The 20,403-nt window shown below is 32.8% G+C and overlaps 5 protein-coding genes across 8 annotated transcripts in view; 1 reads left to right on the forward strand and 4 right to left on the reverse strand.

The window, feature by feature from the left end:
* Positions 1–20,403, reverse strand: part of LOC145317283 (serine/threonine-protein kinase MAK-like) — a 46,370-nt gene that overhangs the window by 16,277 nt on the left and 9,690 nt on the right. The window lies entirely within an intron of this gene.
* LOC145317257 (uncharacterized) lies at positions 4,163–9,094 on the reverse strand. The gene is made up of 5 exons (XM_080158255.1): positions 8,568–9,094; positions 8,302–8,441; positions 7,955–8,183; positions 7,178–7,729; positions 4,163–7,081 (listed from the first exon to the last, which is right to left on the reverse strand). Exons 1-5 carry the CDS (start codon positions 8,827–8,829, stop codon positions 6,459–6,461), a joined length of 1,806 nt encoding a protein of 601 aa, XP_080014381.1. The 5' UTR covers positions 8,830–9,094; the 3' UTR covers positions 4,163–6,458.
* Positions 9,940–11,690, reverse strand: LOC145317258 (uncharacterized). The gene is made up of 5 exons (XM_080158256.1): positions 11,629–11,690; positions 11,153–11,547; positions 10,846–10,931; positions 10,470–10,675; positions 9,940–10,329 (listed from the first exon to the last, which is right to left on the reverse strand). Exons 2-5 carry the CDS (start codon positions 11,490–11,492, stop codon positions 10,074–10,076), a joined length of 888 nt encoding a protein of 295 aa, XP_080014382.1. The 5' UTR covers positions 11,493–11,547; positions 11,629–11,690; the 3' UTR covers positions 9,940–10,073.
* Positions 11,784–14,510, reverse strand: LOC145317261 (uncharacterized). The gene is made up of 4 exons (XM_080158259.1): positions 12,947–14,510; positions 12,600–12,683; positions 11,963–12,082; positions 11,784–11,860 (listed from the first exon to the last, which is right to left on the reverse strand). The coding sequence occupies exons 1-4, from the start codon at positions 13,174–13,176 to the stop codon at positions 11,791–11,793; spliced, it is 504 nt and encodes a 167-aa protein (XP_080014385.1). The 5' UTR covers positions 13,177–14,510; the 3' UTR covers positions 11,784–11,790.
* On the forward strand, positions 14,833–17,285 carry LOC145317260 (uncharacterized). 2 transcript variants are annotated; one of them, XM_080158258.1, is made up of 4 exons: positions 14,833–15,240; positions 15,514–15,604; positions 16,432–16,566; positions 16,948–17,285. In XM_080158258.1, exons 2-4 carry the CDS (start codon positions 15,541–15,543, stop codon positions 17,235–17,237), a joined length of 489 nt encoding a protein of 162 aa, XP_080014384.1. In that variant the 5' UTR covers positions 14,833–15,240; positions 15,514–15,540; the 3' UTR covers positions 17,238–17,285. The 2 variants fall into 2 exon arrangements, with proteins under 2 accessions (XP_080014384.1, XP_080014383.1); XM_080158257.1 differs by having other exon boundaries at positions 14,833–15,604.

Consider the following 20,403-nt stretch of genomic DNA (forward strand, 5'->3'; position numbering starts at 1 on the left):
AGGCTTACCCCTGTTTATCATCATGGGGGATGTAAAATAAATATAAAACATTATTTCCTAAGATCCCTGAGTTTAAAAGTCATCAACAAGGATGATAATATCCATAAGTAGCAAAAATCCTAATAGTAAAAGTAAAAACACAAAAGCAAAAAGAAGAAAACGCGGCATAACCAACAGACAGACGAACGATGATCAGTGCAGTGGTTATACAAATGTTCACACAAAATATTAGTAGTCTTTAATATCAGAAAATAAAATTGTGTTTATGTGCAGTACTGATAGGTGGACAAAAGTGCATTGGTCTCATAAAAAATAAATCTTCTATATTAAATAGCAGAAAGGAAAATAAACATTTCCCCTACAGTAATTCTATTTTTCAGAGCACTATAGACAGAATAACGGACTAAGTAAGGAATAAAACTTTTAAAGTTTAAATTAATTGACTTCGTTACTAACATTTAACAGGTAAATAAGGATGACAACATCCATAACTTTAGAAGCTCTTGAATTAAAAAAAAAAGCAAAGCAAATAAAAGCAAAAAGGGTGCACAACAGACAGACATATAAAGTAATGATGCATAGTGAATCTTTACACAAAAAATATCTTCGATAAAAGCTGGGAAAATTATTTAAGAGCATTACCGATAGACCGACAGACAATATTATTCTTAGAGTATACATGCATTGGTCAGCAAACATAAAATAAGTCGTCTGTCTTAACCCTTAATTCAGTACGGATATTTAATATTCTCAAGAGCATTACAGACCAGCGAACAACGTGAGCTGTAGGCTAGTATATTATATTAAACTCCTGTATATTACATCTCCTGTAAAAATTCAGTATCCATTAAAACATTACTTATGGGGGGGGGGGATATACATAGATTTCTATTTAGGCAATCTAATATTCACAAAAACTTCAGTCCTTTTTCTTTAGACAGAAAAATATTTTCATTTTAAACTGGTTTTTCATGTCTTTTAATTAAACAATTAAATGCAAGAAAGCATGATCTAACATTAAGACATAATAATAATGATTATTTTAGGTAAATGTTCATAGGACATGCAATCAATTATGAAAAATATAGAAAGTTATCATTTTAGTATTCCCATTTGAATAAAAGAATAAACACTAGTGTATTGTAATAGAGAAGATACTTTTTAATAAACTTTTTATTTATGCATAAAATGATAAATAAAAACAGCTTCTAATTCAATGAATTTTCGATATATACAAACTACATTGATGAAAAGCTATATCTAGTATGCTTATCCACGGAAAATTAATAATATTTTAGGAATAATCTATGTTTTGCTGGTTTTCGCCTTTGATCCCTAGGTCAAAAAAGGACTTAATGGTCTATATTATTTGGTATCCATTAGTAAGCACTGCTAAATAGTTAATTTTGAAAAAAATCCAATAATTAAAGACGCGAATCTATATAGAACAATCTATGTGTGTTAAAAGCAGTTACACACTTAGATATAAAAGAAAAAAAACTAATTTGTATAACATATGAACATAAATGTCCTTGTTTATTACAAATATAAATAGAACTGAGGACTGTAAAAGTAAATATTTAAGTTTTTATTAGTTCCCAATAAATTCTGTCTGTGTTATTTGTATGGAGGAATTAATCATTGATTTACAGTGTCTTTGTCTGAGTTTGATTACACGCAAATCGTGTTCTATGCAACACTGCAAAAAGTGAAATTAAAGTATTCATATTCATATAATTGTAAAAGATAAAAGACTATAGATAAAATGACTATTAAAATGTGATAAATATGTATACACAACTTGGAATTCGAATTGAAATATAATGATCCTGGCGGTCACAGGCTGCCAGCATAGTTTGCTTGATAAGGTATATTAAAAACAGTCATGGATTTAATCTAGCATTAAAAATCTTTTTAAAATCTTAAAATATCCTTTAATAGAATAATAATAACAAGTGTTCCAGGAAATTTTAGGTTTAAGGTATGATCCAGCAGAACCAGAATAACATACAGGTCTCCAGCAAACTATTAACGTCTTCCATGATCTAATTTTTTTATATGAGACTTCAATTTTTGAATTTATACTAGGAGGTTATATTCAAATTTAGACAATTTTTTGCTAAATATTTTGGTTTCTAGTGGTTGAAAATTAAATTGGAATCATTACGATGCTGAAAAAAGTCCCTGTCTCAATTAAGATTTATATTTATGTATTTTAAAGCGTATAGTATTGCGTGTCCTACTATGTACGCACAAATATAGGGAAAATGACAAATAAATTATAGAAAAGGGAATTATCTTATAATAAAACACAATTTATGAACAATACATACATCATGATTTTAACAACAAGTACGATTACGTCCAATAATATAACCAAGAAGTATAGAAATATACGTCATAATCAGTCAGACACTATTACTGTGTTCACTATATCGCATTATTAGCAATTTTCCTTGTATTATAACATTAAACTAATATTTAACTAGAAAAGAAACTGTAATTAATAATACAACGTTGAACAATGTATGTTCGTCTAAAGCTTAAGATCTTGGTAACCACTTACCCGACAAGGTTGTACTTCTTAGGGAATATAGATAGTTGTCCTGGTATGGTTTTAAGCTGTTTTTTTGGGAGGGGGGGGGGATTCCCATCATTTTTGTAGCGAAGCCCCTAAGGGTTAGGGGAGAATCTTTGAAAATAATATTAAAGAACTTGTGAATAAATAATTATTAATTTAAGTTTTATTATGTTAACAATATTTATTCTTTATGTATATGATTCCAGTTGTATGGAGATAGGTAAACTAAAGAATTATCAATTTTTTTACGATTGTTATTAAAAATCACCAATTGGACCTAAAAGTAAAACACGATAAGGGTAGTTGATACACTTTTGCCTTTTTTCTAGCAATGGTGATTTTATGACAACTTGAACTTAACAAAGCATTTGACAATTTTTAATAAAACTTATATACAAAAAAATCGCATTAGAATAAATTTTTTTCTATATTAGTAATTTCAAGTTAATCATTCTTGTTCTTGCATTCTGCCATTTGCGAGCAAAATGGATTTGAAATGAATTCACCTCCATTTACATATCCCTTCGTCCCTGAATAGGTTAGCAAACATTGTTGAAGGTGTTATTTTATCCAATTATCTAACCCTCACCTTTTACAAGAGTAAAGGAAAAAACAGGGTTCGACTTCAACACAGACGGAAAATATAGAAAAAAATTTCAAAAAAAGGGTTTAGCATTGTAATAAAACAGGAACATTATGTTCATATATAATAATAGTTATTTATCATATTTTCGTAATATTGTGAATGCTAGAAAGGATATTAAAATTATTTCAACAATTTTGGTCATGTGATCAAAATTTGAATTTTCCTCTACTATTGCCCCCTCTGGGGGCGAAGTAGGTGGAAATTTAAATTTTTGTCACTTGACCTTAATATTGGTGAAATAATTTTGAATGACCTTTCTTGTATAAGCAATATTAATAAAATATGATACTTGGTTTTGTCTCATTCTCTATCTTTTTCTTAAATTCAAAAAAGTCTATCAAAAAATTTACATCATCTAAGGGTGAACAATAAATATCTCTGTCTATTTTTCTCTATATTTCTTCCCCCTCCCCCCTCCCTCACTTTTCTGTCTATTTCCTTCTCTCTCTCCTCCTCTTTTGTACGTTCATTTATACAATAGAGATAACCTAGAGACAGCACAAGGGAATTTTGTTTACATTATGTATCAGCTATAAATTGTTAAATATCTTAGGTTAAAGCTTTCCTTGGGTGAAATATTTGAAGAAAATATTTCTTCCATCATATAATTTGAAGCGTATGACACAACATATAATAAGTTAGTTATAAATAATTTAATTTCTTATAATAAAGTTATCTTTCTAAAAATTATATCATTGCAAAATTTAGTTGCAAATAATGTTGCCTATAGGGCTGTATTTCATATACAACAAAAAGTGAACAAAGGTTTCTTTTTAAGAAAAAAATGGGGTCAGATTGACCATCTATGTCTAATGTTTATACCCACATCAAATATTAAATTATAACAATGTACAGTAGAGTGGATCAATTTTGGACATTGAATTTGTAATCAACATCTACAGTTTAAACGTCATATAAGAAACCAATGATGTGTCTACTAGATATTTTAAATATTAACTATTCTAAACCCTAAACGTATCGTATTTCGAGTAAATTTGGAAGGGAATTTAGACATATGAAAATATTGAAATTGGGGAATATTTATATACGTGTGCAGGAATTCTATTTCAAAAATAGGATATTAATTCCCCTCTCACTTCGTTCAAAAATACATCCCTATTTCTATTTTTCTAAATATTCAAATTTCTTAATATTTATATACGAAGTACTTGGTAAATAAATAGAAGATTTTGAAAAATAATAAATTTTTACGTTTTATATTTCTATTTCGAAATAAATCACGCAATCTTAAATTAAGTATGTTCGTTAAACAATTCCGAAATAAAATTTACTAGATATATTAGACTTTTAGGTTCTTTCTATGAAATTAATGTGATGACATAATTTCCTTACTCCAAAAAGTCTACCTGTTAAGAATACGACATTTTAGACGTCTTACTTTTTTCATTGCTTTTTTTACAGGGTAAAATAAAAATTCTTCCTAATATTAAAAAAGGATAATTTTGCATTACGTAAAAAAAGTATATAACGATAATGAAATATATTAAAGTTAACTTATAATAGTTTGTAATTGTATTTGTAACAATATATTTATAGATTCCCTGTTATTTGATATCATCCGTTTCCGGTGTATGCTGTTATATCAGGGATAAATATATACACAAAAATTCCTCCAACAAATTTTTATTATTTACCGTGGTCAAAACATATTAAAAAATCTTATTTTAAAAAATGTAAATATAACGAAATAAATTATATTGAAGTTTCTAATTACCCATGTACATTTCTACCTCGTGCACCTCGTGCACACACACACAGTTCTTCAGTCCTTATTTGAATTTCAGAGTGTATTGACACGTCATACTACGCGTTAGTTAGATACAAAGAAAAGTGAAAAATAATAAAAAATTAATATTCAATGTGAAAACTTCAAATGGAATTATATTAATACAATAAAATAAAGTGATAAATATTATTTGCATAGTTATAAAAAAAAAGAAGAAAGAAACAAAGTCTTAGTCAAGTGTCAACACAAGAAGATCTAATTCTGTACTGTCGTCCGAAAAAAATTATTGTAGTCTATTGTTTTGAGTGAATGTCATAAGAGTACATACACGTCAAAATAATAGGCTATGTTTTCTATTTCGGAAGGCAGTACACATAATCATTTACTGTATATTAAGGTAAGGATTTTGTAATAAGTTGTAAATATAAAGTGATAAGTCTGTTCGTTATAACTTAATTATTCTTATTTTGCCTTTTGGTAATTTCAATTTTAAACGCACAGATTTTATACTGTGAATAATTCGGCAAGCTCCATACTTTGTTTTTAATTATGTTTATTTTTTATTTTTTTATATCGTTCCAAAATTACAAAGTATCGGGTGTGTTTTATCGATAAGTCTTACCTAAAAATATTGAATCCCTGTGTTCGAAAAGAATTTCCGTGCATTTTTTTACGTCGTTCAGAACGGCTCGGCTCCACATTAGGTTAAAGTGAGTTTTTACAGTAATAATATGATTTAACGGTCTATTTCCTTAAATTAAACTTAAAAACCATATGTTACCAAATATACACACATCCGCAGCCGTATTTCTAGATTCGGCTCCGCGTTTTTTTTGCGTTGAAACTCGGTTTTAAATGTACGCTCATATTAAACCTGATTATCAAGCTGTTTTTAAACAAATTTACTTACAATTTTGCTTAGACTCTTATATATTCGCATTCTGATAATTCAGTTCTGACATTAATGTCCGTATTTTTTTTACATTTTAACAACAAATTTTTATGTGACCTAATTATCCGATTGGTCTGATTTTTGGTTTACTGATGTTTGAATGTACAATAATATAAGCGAAGCGGCAAGTACGCATTTTTTATTTTTTTCCATCACCCTTTAATTGAAATTCAAATTTATTTTTGGATATTTAGTATTTACTTTCATTTGATGTCCAACTTATTTACTCTAGAACCTCGAGCAAGAGACCATCCACGCATAAAGACACAAGACAAGTATGATTTGAGTAATGTTTTTGGCTTCGCTACTTATTGATTATTCATCCTTGTTAAATTAAATAACAATACTGCCAAAAAAAAAATATATCAATAAACAGTTTTTTGGGTTTTATTACAACATTTATTTTATAATGGTAATGATACAGATATTTAAAAAACACAAAATTATTTCATTAAATTATTTGTTTTACTTTACTTCTACTTTATTTCTTTCCAACATAATTAATATGATAAACATATTTACAAGAATTATTTCACTTTTCCAGTTCCTTGGTTGCTGTCTTCTTGGTAACTTTTACCTGCCTATCCCAAAATGCTTGGGACTTCTTGGGGACTAGCTTGTTCATCTTCAAGAACATGATGGCGTGGATGGTTTCTTTCTCTAGGTTATACCGCCTCGATGAGTAAACTAATTTGAGGTGTGAGAAAATTCTCTCACACCTCGCATTAGAAACAGGTAAGTTGTTGAAGTTGGTCATCAAACTGACAAGTCCAGGTGGATAACATATCTTCTCTGCAACATGTTCATACCTGGCAGTAAGCATCCTGTGGGTTGCGGTCATTGCTCCTTGTTTGTACAGTTTCTGGCGTTCTTCAACATCGAAATCCTTGGACTTAGATTTTTTGACTTTCGCAATTTCCTCCTTTATCTTAGCGACTTCACGTTGGTAACCGTATGTCAAGGCATGCAACTTGGATTCTTCTATGTTACTCCAATCCTTCAGCCCAGCTTTCAGGTGTTTCTTCATGACGTCCAGGGGATCCTTCTGTTTGTCACGTTGTTCTTTCTTTTTCTTCTTGGCTGCTGCTTGAGCCTGAATTTCTTTGAACTCTTGTTGTTTGTTCCAAAACATCTTTTGGATGGGTGTCATCATGCCTGTAATACATAAATATAATTAATAAAAATGATAATTGAATTATTTAACTAATGTTATTATTATTATCTATTTTAATTAATATTGTATATCTTTACCTGTGGGAGGTGCAGTTTCTGGAGATTCGTACTCGTCACCTTCGGAATCCTCATTGTCGGCATCCGCATTAGCTCTACGCAGGTCGGCCTCTTCATCTGCCTTTTCTTCAGGACTTAGGTTGGCTCTCAGTGAGATTCGGTGTAGCCGTTCACCCAACAACCTACAATTTTTGGGTGCTTGTTGTAAAATTGTTTTTGCTTCATCCTGTGTCACCGTATAGCTTTGTGTGCCACTCGCAATCATTTCCAAATGACTGCGTGACAGGGGGTGTAGGTAGAGACAGACTTGCCATCCTGCATTAGTACGGACAATCTTGTTAACTCTCAGGTGAAGGAACTTGAATACACGTCTAGCGAATAAGTTGCCAGGCATACTTGTCCGTAGGGTAAAGAACACCGTATCCAGCATGGTGAACATCTGGACGATTGTGGCCTCATGGGCTTGTGCAGGAATTGTCAGCATGGTATCCACACACTCCAACACTTCCAGGACTTCTCTGAGGGCAAGAACCTGGTCAGGTGTTGGCCACAGATTGTCAAACTTCTTGTTGACTAAAATAAAAATTAAAAATTAAAAATTAATTCTATTGATATATACAGTTCTAATTTTTAATTAAGGGAACGAGAGAAGAAATAATTTATTTAGTTTAAATTTTAATAAACTTCTATTTGTTACCTTTCTCTTTTGTTTAATTAAGGGACAGAGAGAAATTTAAATTGGTAATTTTGTTAGTTTTAAATTGTTGTTAAAATTATAATTAACTTTTTTGGGTTTACCTTTCTGATCCTGCACGGATTTTTTCACCTTCTGAAGTAGTGGTTTGTTGTCAAACAACTCTAAGAACCGCTTTATCATGTTCATTCTGGAGCTCCATCTCGTCTCCACGTATCTGGTAAGCATACGTTGTCCACTCTCTACCAAAATGCGACGCAGCTTCTTGTTATTCATAATTTTACTGACCAGCTTTGCCAGGTTAATTATGGTTCTGTTGTACCCCTTCCCTTTCTAAAAAAATATAATATTTGTTAATTTTCACGTTTTTGTATAATTTATTATTTAACTTTTTAAGTTACTGTATAAGTTATTTAGTTGGTTCTATTAATCATTTAATTAATTTACTTACAACTTTGGCAGCCTGCTTCAACGCCAACTCCACTTGGTGGTTGAGGCAAACACCTCCCACTATAAGTCCACATTTCTGCTCATCACATTTCATTGTTCTTTGGATGTTCTCTTCTATTAGTTTCCCGAAATTTGTGATTGCTGAAAAGAAATAATTTAATAAATTAATATAATTTAGTTAAATGCATTTCGTGAAACTACCCCTGTAAATCATTAAATGTAATTCATTGAATTTTTTGGGAATGAATTTAATTTAACTTTACTTACCCTCTCTTTGTTGTGGATCTTTGATGGCGATGGACCTGTAGAAAATCGCACTTGATATGCCGCCATCGCCGCCATCGCCTTGTCTTGTTCCTGCCAGGGTTTCTTCATCTCCATCCTGACCCTCACCTTCGGCTTCTACAACACCATCCTCAACCTCATCTAACTCTTCTATAAACAAATCCAACGGGATTTCATCTTCACTATCAGCCTCAGGTGTGTCTTCCTTATCACTATCATCATCACTGACTCCCTCATGGTTCATGAAACTTGTATACTCTGTGGGGGTTTTCCCGTGCTCTTCATTGAGTATCTTGACGGACTAAAGAATGAAAAATAAATTAATGATTTACTTTCTAATGGTATTGTTTTATAATATTAATTCTCGTATTCATTCAAATATTCATCTAAAAAAACTGGTTTTATCTTACAATTGTACATTTTACATCCGCGGAAAGCCATTTAAAATACGATGCGAGAAAAAACTATTAAATAGTTATGATTTTATAATTATAATTTATAATTTTTCATTACCTTTACACAGTTGGCAGCCGAGTCGGATGTGGAGCTGAGAAGTTGATAATGCTCAAGCCCAAACCTTTTCAACAGTTCTTCGAAATATTCGTAGATGCTGCGGCCGGAAGCATCGGGTTTAGGCATCTAAACATAAGTAATTAATCAAATTATCATTTAGGTATTTGTGGTCATTCTAAATTTCTAAGAATTAATTTTAAACTTATACCTGTTCACAGGCGAGCAACAATTCTTTGGGACCGTCTGCATCGGTATAGTTTGCAGTTACTGAAAAATTAGTAATTCTTTTATATTATTCATTCATAATAGTTTACTTTACTTTATTTAATTCAGGTTATGTAGCTGCTGCAGTTGTAATTGCATTAATAAATAATAATAGTTTATTTATTTTATTTAGGTTACCTGCAATGAAGTCGGTGTGGTGAACATTGCCGAAGTCGAAGGAAAGGTGCACACCTGCGGAAACAAAGATAATATTGATTATTTAAAATAATTAAATATTAACATTTTTTCCGCAGGTGTGCACCTTTCCTTCGATTTCGGCAATGTACACACCCGCGGAAGTGAAGATAATTTAAATTAATTATTTGTTATTTCTTTCAGATTTTGAAATTATTTAGTAATGTTTTAGTTTATAAATTATAATACTTAATAGTTAATAGTTATTAATACCTTTATTTTCTAAAATCTTCTTGAAGGATTCCATGTAATACTTGTGCTGCCCCTGCAGCCAGTTATGAAGCTGTTTGCTGGTGGGTGCATCCTGCTTCTTGCCTTTCTCAAGTAAACCGACCTGCTTGGCGACGATATGGTCAAAGGCATTGGCATCCATATCCTTAAAGCGAATTTTTTAAAGTTAGTATGTTTTTCAACCTATTTTTAAAAAATACACTATTCTAACTGACATGAAGATATATTTCGATTTTAGCAATCATTTTCAATTAATTTTGTTTAAAAAAATATAGGTATGAGACATTAGATAACAGCAAATATGATCAAAAATATTAAACATACATTTACCTTAAAGCGAAGGAAACTTTCATTATTAACCAGTTTTCCTGTTATGTGGCGCAGCGCTTCTAGGGCAGTGACGTATATTTTGACTTCATGGATAACTTCAGCATCTGCCTGGGCCTGTTGAAACTTCCTCTGAAAGCTGGCCAGGTTCACTCCCTTCCTATACTCTCGGTAAACATCTCTGTGGTCATTGATCCAGTGATGGCGAAACCTCCTAAACAGGTAAGCAATTAATATTATTTTTTTTTAGCAAAGCTACTCTATAATTCACCTTGTCCGTCAGTATATATTTTTAATCAATGTTTATGAATACTTAATACATCGTGTTATTTTATGTCAACTTAATATTATTACCTAAGAAGGTTAGTTTCTTGATTTATAAAATCTTTCCTTCCATCTGGATCTGTGGGGCATTCTTTCACGTGGTATGTGCCATCCCAGGTATGGAAGTTACAGTATTTGCACCCCCGCCCCCACGGGGTCTTATTCTGACCCTTTCCAGGGTAGTTGGGGATCATGTAAGCATGATCTTCAAGCACTTTAACCAAGTAGACATAAACCTGAAGTAATTTTAATTTTATTAAACATTTTATTTAATAATCTCACACCTGTAACTCTTTTTTTAGTTGTGTTCCTTTCTTGACTTTTAGTTTTGCTTTCAAAAAGTGTCACTTTTGCCCCCCCCCCCCCCTCTACATTTTATTATTATTTTTAGTATTTATGTTTGTACCTTATCACCATTACTATATGTTATCCTCTTCCCATCAAGGCGGTCATAGAGCGAGTGTGTGTCCCCTTGTACTGTACCCACGCAGTCTAGGTAATCAATAGAACAGTTAATTTAATATATTATAGGTAAAGTAAAACAAACTAGTATTCTAGAAATTTATGTATTTACGGTTGAGATTGTATGGTTATTAATTATAAATATAATATAATGTATTTTATTTAAGTACAGACAAATAGACATCCTGTCAATTAAATTTTTAATGTTACTACCTATGTTATTGATATTAATTATACTAATTTAAGCTTACCTCTGATGAACATACGTTCCGTACTGTCACTGTTCATCTTGGGTTTATTCTTGGATCCTTTTTGTCGGCCACCTCTCCCTTTTGGCTTTTCTCCAGCTGGGGATGACTGTGCTGAAGAAGGTGTGTCTCCAGCTGGTGTTGTAGGTGTGGCTGCGGCTTTAGGTTTGGCTGCGGCTTTAGGTGTGGCTGTTGTACTTGTACGGCCACCTCTCCCTTTTGGCTTTTCTCCAGCTGGGGATGACTGTGCTGAAGAAGGTGTGTCTCCAGCTGCGGCTTTAGGTGTGGCTGTTGTACTTGTAGGTGATGGAGACGGCGGCGGCGTTACGTTGAGTGGGCGCATTGGTGATGTATCTGGTGTTGTTTGTGAAGCTGGTTGTGGGCTTGCTGGTTTTGACCTTAAAATAATTAATTAATATTATTTTTCCCTTGCCCTCTGGACAAAATATAAAAATTATTTGGCTACTTGTTTTTTTTACCTCGATTGGGGAGAAGGTTTGGGGGGTGAAGTTGGATTTTCAGGTTCTGGGCTGTCAGGTTTTGACCTTAAAAAAATAGCCTATTATTTTAATTATTAATTAATATTATTTTTCCCTTGCCCTCTGGACAAAATATAAAAATTATTTGGCTACTTGTTTTTTTTACCTCGATTGGGGAGAAGGTTTGGGGGGTGAAGTTGGATTTTCAGGTTCTGGGCTGTCAGGTTTTGACCTTAAAAAAATAGCCTATTATTTTAATTATTAATTAATATTATTTTTCCCTTGCCCTCTGGACAAAATAAAAAAAAATTATTTGGCTACTTGTTTTTTTTACCTCGATTGTGGAGAAGACTCTGTTCTTCTTTTCTTGACCCTTGGAGGTGAACACAACTTTGTTATTATTCGCTTCCGTTCACGTTGTGGATCAGCTATTTTTGAAGTGACTGGAGTGCAACTGAAATTAAATAAATAAATAAATTTTCAATTTCTCTGGTTCTTTTTAGAACCAACCAAATTTACCAAATTTGGGATTATATTCTAAAAAAAAATGGCCTCTCTTGGTGTGTAGAGCACCGAGAGTTGCTGAACATGGAAGGAATGCGCCCCGGAGGATGGATGGAGGACCCAACCTAACCTGACCAAAAGTAAGTAAGGATATTTTTTTAACATTTACCTACCCTAAGATAAAAAGTTACTGTAAAAATACAATACTTTTCATAATCCCATTTATTATAATTTTATTAGGGGTATGCATTTGAGCTTAATAGTAAATAAAAAGTAAAAATACGACGAAACCCACTAATTTTATAAGGGGTAGTTTCACGAAATGCATTTGAGCTTAATAAATAAAAAGTTACTGTAAAAATCCCATTTCTATACTTTTTTTAGCATGGGTAGATGCACTTCGTGAAACTACCCCTTTTAGTTTTTTTATAACATTATTAAATATAAAATGAAAATATTATTATTACCTAATGTTATCACTGGGGGTTATTTTTTTTGTGGGGGTCCCCAACCCCTCCTTCTCCTCCAACATTACCGACCCTGGAGTGCAACTGAAAATTAAATAAATAAATAACATTTACCTACCCTAAGATAAAAAGTTACTACTTTTCATAATCCCATTTATTATAATTTTATTAGGGGTATGCATTTGAGCTTAATAGTAAATAAAAAGTAAAAATACGACGAAACCCACTAATTTTATAAGGGGTAGTTTCACGAAATGCATTTGAGCTTAATAAATAAACTTCGTGAAACTACCCCTTTTAGTTTTTTTATAACATTATTAAATATAAAATGAAAATATTATTATTACCTAATGTTATCACTGGGGGTTATTTTTTTGGGGGGGGACCCCAAACCCTCCTTTTCCTCCAACATATCAAGGTCAACCTCATCCAAAACATCGGGTATGCTTGCATCGGGGATCGTCTTACGTTCACGCAAACTACGAGTACGCGTAACTGAAGAGTCAGGCATAGCTTGGACAACCTCACTGTCATCATCGTCACCTACTATAACTTTATTAGAGTCAGGCTCAGCCATTCTCTAACGATGTTGTAACTGAACTAAAACTAAAAAAAAAGATTAATATTAATTATGACTTTATGACTTTAAGCCTAAGGTGGTGAGAAAGAATGGCCAGGTTACCGCTTACATTGGATGATTGGGGGAAGAAAAGGGTTAACAACTTAACAGTAACTCCACCCATAATTTTATTTTTTGGAATAGTAAGGGATAAAATAAACACACATAAAAGAAAGTGTGGGGGGGGGGGGGGGGTATAACTAATCCAATTACTACGAAGTACGAGGGAAATCATGGGATGTGTTGGAAAATATTTATATGACATGTAAGAGTAAGACTAAGAATTCTCCTAATTTCCCCTTGAGGAGGGGGGAGGATTTGATGCTTAATCTGCAGAAGGGGTAATTTAACACTTAATTTACCCTCCGTAAAAGATTAAAGATTAAAAGATTAAAGATTATTTGAAACCTGCCCCACCCCCCTTTTTCAACACTTCTTATTTGAATATAATTATATGTAATCTTTTTTTCTCCACCCATCATAACGTAATGGTTAGGAGGAGGGGGGGGGGGGAACCAACAAGATTTAATTTGGATTTAATACGATGAAATTTTAGTAAATAAATTAGCCGTTAGAGGCTGGATATTTCAAATTGTTTTTCAATTTATACTTAAGTTTCACCATTCATTGGTAAGAAAAGTTAAAAATTATATTTCAAGTTTTAGAAACCTATTTTTAAGAAAAGTTACATTTGAGATGAATAGAATTAAAAAAGTATTCGGTAATGTAGACAAACAAAATTGCTTCATAGTTACATATTGGAAGTTACATAACATTCAAGGATTACCATTGACATTGTCAGCTTTGAGGTCACTTTATGAAGGCTTTTTGGCCAATTATAGAATAGATGGATGATAATGATATGATGAATATCTGTATCATTTCATATCTTTTAAAAACAAAGTTTTATACCAACGTTTTCTTTTTGGTTTGCTCAACAATTTTGGGGAATTTTGGGACTTGGTTGCTTCATTAAGTTGAGTGTAAAAACGTTTCAACTATGAATTGTTATTTACAAAAGGGGTAATTTTGTGCATCATCATTGGGAGTGTACATCAATTTATCGGCCATTATAATATAAGGTTATAATTTATAAAGGTGTCATATATATAAACCTTTCTTAAAAGTTAAAAAAAAACTCTCTCCCGTCACCCAGCATTAGTGGAAAATTTTTATAAAGGAAAATTTAAATAAATAAAGGGGGGTTATAATAAAGGTGTCGTCATATATATATTATGGAAAATTTTTATAAAGGAAAATTTAAATAAATAAAGGGATTATTCTTTGTATTTTTTTTGGGGGGGGGGGGGGTTATATTCAAAATCAAGTTCAACCCTTTCTTTTCATATATTCTATGTATAATAAAGGTGTCGTCATATATATATTATGGAAAATTTTTATAAAGGAAAATTTAAATAAATAAAGGGATTATTCTTTGTATTTTTTTTTGGGGGGGGGGGGTTATATTCAAAATCAAGTTCAACCCTTTCTTTTCATATAGCAACCCTCCTTAAAAGGGGAGGGGGGGGAGACTAGAGTAAAATAAACAGCCCATTGCCCTTCCCTTTATTTTGGGGGGGGGGGGGACTATAAAGGTGTTAACTGTTACTTACATGTAAAACCCTTTTCCCCCACCCATATATGTTTGGATATTGACCTCTCGGATGCCACTTATTTTAAAGGGTATGTAAAGATAAAATTTTTTCATGCTATTAGATAATTAGACTATTAGTATTAACAAATTAAAAATCTTAACATTTTCTAAATAATAAATATCGAAGATTGATTTTACGGCATTAGGTTGGTTTATTCGAAGATTGATTTTACGGCATTAGGTTGGTTTATAAAGATAATTTACATTTTACAAATTTGTAATTTAAAGTTAAATAGTAGGTTGGCGACGAACGAGACATGGGCCAGCCAACTTCAAGTTACTTGGATACTAAGGGGAGAAGAAACGGCGGCGCAACCGCCGAAAACTGCCGAGAAAAGGCAAAATAAATTTCAGCGGCTTATCGGAAGGTAATGAGGAAATTACATTTTTGCATACAACCCCTTTATTTTAATGGCTTTCTCTACCTTTTGACCGCCTTTCTCTTTGTTTTAATGCGTAATTAGTTTTTATATACGCATAAAATAAACTTATAAACTTAATTATTTTTTAATATTTGATTTTGCAGTGTTTTTATACGTATATTGTGAACGTTTTGGTGAAATTGAATTGAAATTGAAATTAATTATATCTGCATTTGCATTATGAAAAATAAAATACTAATTATTAAATTATTATTTCAGTATAAATATCCGAACGATCAACGAATAATGAAATCTAGAGTACCCAGCAGCACGAAACGAAGGAGCCAGCGAATACTTGAACGACGTCAAGGTATAATATATATTGAATTCTATTTATTTTTAGTTATTTATTTATTAGGATGTAGTTACGTACGATTTAGAAAGCGAAGCAACTCTATAATCATTACCAGAATGTCCGTAAATGCATAACCATAACCATAAACAATTATAAACATGACATTATACAAGTGTTAATGTCCGTTTGTCCTACCTTTTCAGAGCTTCGCTTTTATGGATGTTGTCATCCTTGTTTTTATAGTTATAACTTATTCCACAAAGTGTAATATAATGAATAAATAATCCTTATACTAAAGGATCTCGCTAACCGATGAACCGATCGGGTTCTCCTTTTTACCTTTTTAAAAGCGAAGCTTTTCTATAATTATGGTCGGTCCGTCCGATTTAGAAAGCGTAGCAACTCTATAATCATTACCAGAATGTCCGTACGTCCATTTTAAACATGTTGATTTTTCGTCCGAGATAGTTAGCTTTTATTCGTTAATTTAGGCATGTTAGAATTGTCCTATCGATTTCAAACTTTGCATGATGTAGTTACGTACGATTTAGAAAGCGAAGCAACTCTATAAGCATTACCAGAATGTCCGTACGTCCCTTTTAAACATGTTGATTTTTCTACTTTTATAACAACAAAATTTTATGTGATCTAATTATCCGTTTGATCTGGTTTTTGGTATATTGATTCCTTGGACAACAAAGAATAATATTATAAGCGAAGCAACTCTATAATTAAGTCCTAGAAATGTAAGTATGACCATAAACATTATCCTGTATGAAGCAGTTTTCCAACAAATTTACTTAAAATTTTGCTTCGACTCTATACATTTATAATTTATTAAGGTGTCGCTGTTCCTCTTCCTGTTCCTGTTGAGGCCCCCCTCCGAGATGATCCGGTTGTGGCTGCTATTGCACCCCAGCCTGATGACCAGCGTCGAGTTCGACGACAACCGCGCCGTAATGCTGCAAGACAATTAGGTAGGTATTATATATAATACGTTTGTCCAGTAACCTTACTCTAAAATAATAAATTCACCTTTTGGAATTAATTTAATTAATTAATTGCGTTGAGATATTTTATGGTTTGGAAAAAATAACCATTTATTTTAAATTAATAGTAAATATCATACAGAATTGCTTACATGATTATTATAAAACAAGGATGAAAACATCCATAAAAGAGAAGCTCCAAAAAATGCGTCAAAAAATCTAAGCTGGATCTTTAATTAAAATGTATTTTTTTTGGCTTTTATGGAACTAATTGTAATCTACAGAAGGGAAAATCACTGGGGATGTACATCGATCTATCGACCACCCTCCTGAGAGATTTTAATTTTAATTTTGATTTAATTTATTAAGGTCAACAGGTTATCCAACAGATGGGGAACCATAATAATGTTGGTGTTGCTCCGGGCCCGGCTCCCCATCAAGCACCACAGCCCCCGCAACAACAGCCGGACCCCCCACAACAACCAGACGCCATTCCAAACCCCCCCCAAGAGCCCCCCCAAGAGCCCCCCCAAGAGCCCCCCCAACAGCCCCCGCCACAGCAAGAACGTCAACCTCAACGTGTGCAACCTATTTTCAATTTGACAATAGGTGCGCACGCCACAGTAAATATCAACAATAATACATTTCAATTCTATTGATTATTGTTGATATTTACTGTTAATTTATTGTTATTTTGTGTTGTTATCCCCCCCCCCCCCCCCCCCCGACTAAATGACTGGATTAGGTTAGGCTAGGTTAGGTTATATGGCTAGGGGGCCGAGCGCCCGCGGTTATTTTTATTGGTGGGGGGGGGGGGGGGATAAAATATACTATTTTTGATATATTTACTTTATTTACTAGAATTCCAATTATCCCCCCCCCCCCCCCCCCGACTAAATGACTGGATTAGGTTAGGCTAGGTTAGGTTATATGGCTAGGGGGCCGAGCGCCCGCGGTTATTTTTATTGGTGGGGGGGATATTTTCAAATTTTGTATATACTATTTTTGATATATTTATAATACTTTATTTACTAAATTTGCAGATTTTTTAAAGGGGTAGTTTCACGAAATGCATTTAAACTTAATTTAGTGAACCGCATATTTTATCCTGGTTAAATGGTTAAACTACATTTATATGGCATATATTTGAAAAAATTTCAATTTTCTACCACATAGTTTTTAAAATGTCAAGACTTGAAAATCGTCTTTTTAAATTGCATATATCACAAAAAAGACAATTTTAAGGTCTTGATATTTTAAAAACTACGTGGTAGAAAATTGAATTCATTTCAAATATATGCCATATAAATGTAGTTTACCCATTTAACCAGGATAAAATATGCGGTTCACTAAATTAAGTTCAAATGCATTTCGTGAAACTACCCCTTTTCTTTAGTTTTAATATTTTCATTTAATTTTTTTTTCAATTTCATTGTTTCATTTTTTAGTAGCAAATCTACTTTATATTTCTAAATGTAAATATGTCTGTCTGTCTGTCTGTTTTTTTTTCGTTTTTCAATTTCATTGTTTCATTTTCATTTTGTATTTCATAAATTCATTCATTTCATTTCATATTCATATTCGTGATACAAATAAATGTGATAAGAAACTCGAAATAATACACTTTTTTATTCATTCTTATGGTCGGTCCGTCCGATTTAGAAAGCGTAGCAACTCTATAATCATTACCAGAATGTCCGTACGTCCATTTTAAACATGTTGATTTTTCGTCCGAGATAGTTAGCTTTTATTCGTTAACGATGCAAGAAATAGCTATCTATTGATAATTTTAAATACGTGGAACGCTTACCTAACCTACCTAAGTTTTATCAAATAACTATATCAAACGTCTCTCTTCCTTCCTTGGATACAAACGGCTGCGCCCCTAGCATTTAGAGGCTCTATATTCGAACCTACCTACCTACCTACCTAAGTATATCAAATAACTATATCAAACGTCTCTCGAGTCTCTTCCTTGGATACAAACGGCTGCGCCCCTAGCATTTAGAGGCTCTATATTCGAAGGGATATGAAAGGGCAGAAAAATAGCCTAAAACCATCTAAGGACCTATACGAAGCTGTACTGTAAAGGAGAACCATATAGGTTCAGTGGTTAGCGAGATCCTTAGCTACAGACAAACAGAGCTTACTTCATTATAAGTTTCCTAGCGGCTACGCCCCTAGAGGCCTCTAGTGGCACTTTAAATGTTTTTGTTTGTTAAAGTTAATACTATAGCTATTGATAATTTTAAATTTATGTCTTCAATTCAAAGTTAAAATAAGTACACAAATAAAACCATCTAAGGACCTATACGAAGCTGTACTGTAAAGGAGAACCATATAGGTTCAGTGGTTAGCGAGATCCTTAGCTACAGACAAACAGAGCTTACTTCTTTATAAGTTTACTAGCGGCTACGCCCCTAGAGGCCTCTAGTGGCACTTTAAATGTTTTTGTTTGTTAAAGTTAATACTATAGCTATTGATAATTTTAAATTTATGTCTTCAATTCAAAGTTAAAATAAGTACACAAATAAAACCATCTAAGGACCTATACGAAGCTGTACTGTAAAGGAGAACCATATAGGTTCAGTGGTTAGCGAGATCCTTAGCTACAGACAAACAGAGCTTACTTCTTCAATTATAATTCAAATTATAGAGCAGCATCGCAATTACAAATTAAATTAAATAAAAATAAGAAAATTATTTTTCATAGTTTTATTATTATAGCATATATATGTCAAGTTATGTTATTTATGTGGAATCTAACTAAATATTCACAGGAATGCGATCTCATTCTCAACTCAATCGATAATGATCACTGACTCATCAGAGTCATCACCTTCACCTTCGCTCGCGCCACCTTCGTGTTCCAGAACTTCCAGGATGGCGTCAATATCTCCATCATCGGAAGATGGATTTACATCGCCGGAGATATCGGGATATTCGTCACCTTCGCTCGCGCCACCTTCGTGTTCCAGAACTTCCAGGATGGCGTCAATATCTCCATCATCGGAAGATGGATTTACATCGCCGGAGATATCGGGATATTCGTCTTCATCTGATAGATCTACTGTGCCATCTAATCCTATCGCACGGTCATAGACAGCTAACGCCTGGATAACGTCGTCACGGTAACCGTTGCATTTAGCTTCCATTTGCTGCAGAACAAGTTGGTTTTGTTCGCGTGTACGCTGCGAAGATGGAAGGGCTTGGTGAAGGAATTGGTATATACCAATTCCTTCACTAAATAGTCTGATCGCCTGCATATTCCGAACACTCTGGAACCTCGACCTGTAAAGCAGCGAAGATATATCTTTAAAAGATCTGTGAAGGACCTGATAATGGGCGTACCATCCAGGCATCAGGTCGGGGTATAAACTTGGTTCTGGATCTGTACAGGTAAGTGTACGGGCATCCATCGCTACCGGCTTGCGCCTGCGCCCAACTCTGACTCTCTGTCCTTGTTCCGCCATAATAACGATAGCAAAAAATAAAAATAAAACAAATGTTCAAATGTTGTCACTTCAAAGGTCTGTAAGCAAATGAAATTTCAAGGAATCATTAATTACCCCCTACAAATTTTTCTTTGTTGTTGGTTTCCAAGAAATTATTAAGATTTATAATATTCTAGATATCTTCAATGGGATCGGATGTGTGAAATATTTTTAACAAGGATGACAATATCCATTAAAGCAAAACATTAACATAAATGCATTAGTATAATCAAAATTATAAGTAAGTATTCTGTCTATAAGTATAAATTATATAAATACTAACATACTGACGTCTATAACCAACACTAATTATAGAAAAGCTTCGCTAATT

This window comes from Acartia tonsa, chromosome 4, assembly GCF_053477335.1.
Source record: "Acartia tonsa isolate MP-2025a chromosome 4, ASM5347733v1, whole genome shotgun sequence".
In the NCBI taxonomy this organism is placed as follows: Eukaryota; Metazoa; Arthropoda; class Copepoda; order Calanoida; family Acartiidae; genus Acartia; species Acartia tonsa.

Excerpts from the sequence above, each read along its gene's own strand:
- LOC145317258 (XM_080158256.1), bottom strand. The coding sequence starts at position 11,492 with ATGCGCCCACTCAACGTAACGCCGCCGCCGTCTCCATCACCTACAAGT. Across the intron at positions 10,676-10,845 it reads CATATAGTAATGGTGATAAG|GTTTATGTCTACTTGGTTAA; the intron begins GTACAAACATAA and ends AAATTACTTCAG. Across the intron at positions 10,330-10,469 it reads CAAGAAACTAACCTTCTTAG|GAGGTTTCGCCATCACTGGA; the intron begins GTAATAATATTA and ends TTACCTGTTTAG.
- LOC145317257 (XM_080158255.1), bottom strand. The coding sequence starts at position 8,829 with ATGAACCATGAGGGAGTCAGTGATGATGATAGTGATAAGGAAGACACA. Across the intron at positions 8,442-8,567 it reads AGATCCACAACAAAGAGAGG|CAATCACAAATTTCGGGAAA; the intron begins GTAAGTAAAGTT and ends ATTTCTTTTCAG. Across the intron at positions 8,184-8,301 it reads TGAAGCAGGCTGCCAAAGTT|AAAGGGAAGGGGTACAACAG; the intron begins GTAAGTAAATTA and ends ATATTTTTTTAG.
- LOC145317261 (XM_080158259.1), bottom strand. The coding sequence starts at position 13,176 with ATGGCTGAGCCTGACTCTAATAAAGTTATAGTAGGTGACGATGATGAC. Across the intron at positions 12,684-12,946 it reads ACCCCCAGTGATAACATTAG|TTGCACTCCAGGGTCGGTAA; the intron begins GTAATAATAATA and ends TTTAATTTTCAG. Across the intron at positions 11,861-11,962 it reads GAGTCTTCTCCACAATCGAG|GTCAAAACCTGACAGCCCAG; the intron begins GTAAAAAAAACA and ends TATTTTTTTAAG.
- LOC145317260 (XM_080158257.1), top strand. The coding sequence starts at position 15,475 with ATGAAAAATAAAATACTAATTATTAAATTATTATTTCAGTATAAATAT. Across the intron at positions 15,605-16,431 it reads AATACTTGAACGACGTCAAG|GTGTCGCTGTTCCTCTTCCT; the intron begins GTATAATATATA and ends TAATTTATTAAG. Across the intron at positions 16,567-16,947 it reads TAATGCTGCAAGACAATTAG|GTCAACAGGTTATCCAACAG; the intron begins GTAGGTATTATA and ends TAATTTATTAAG.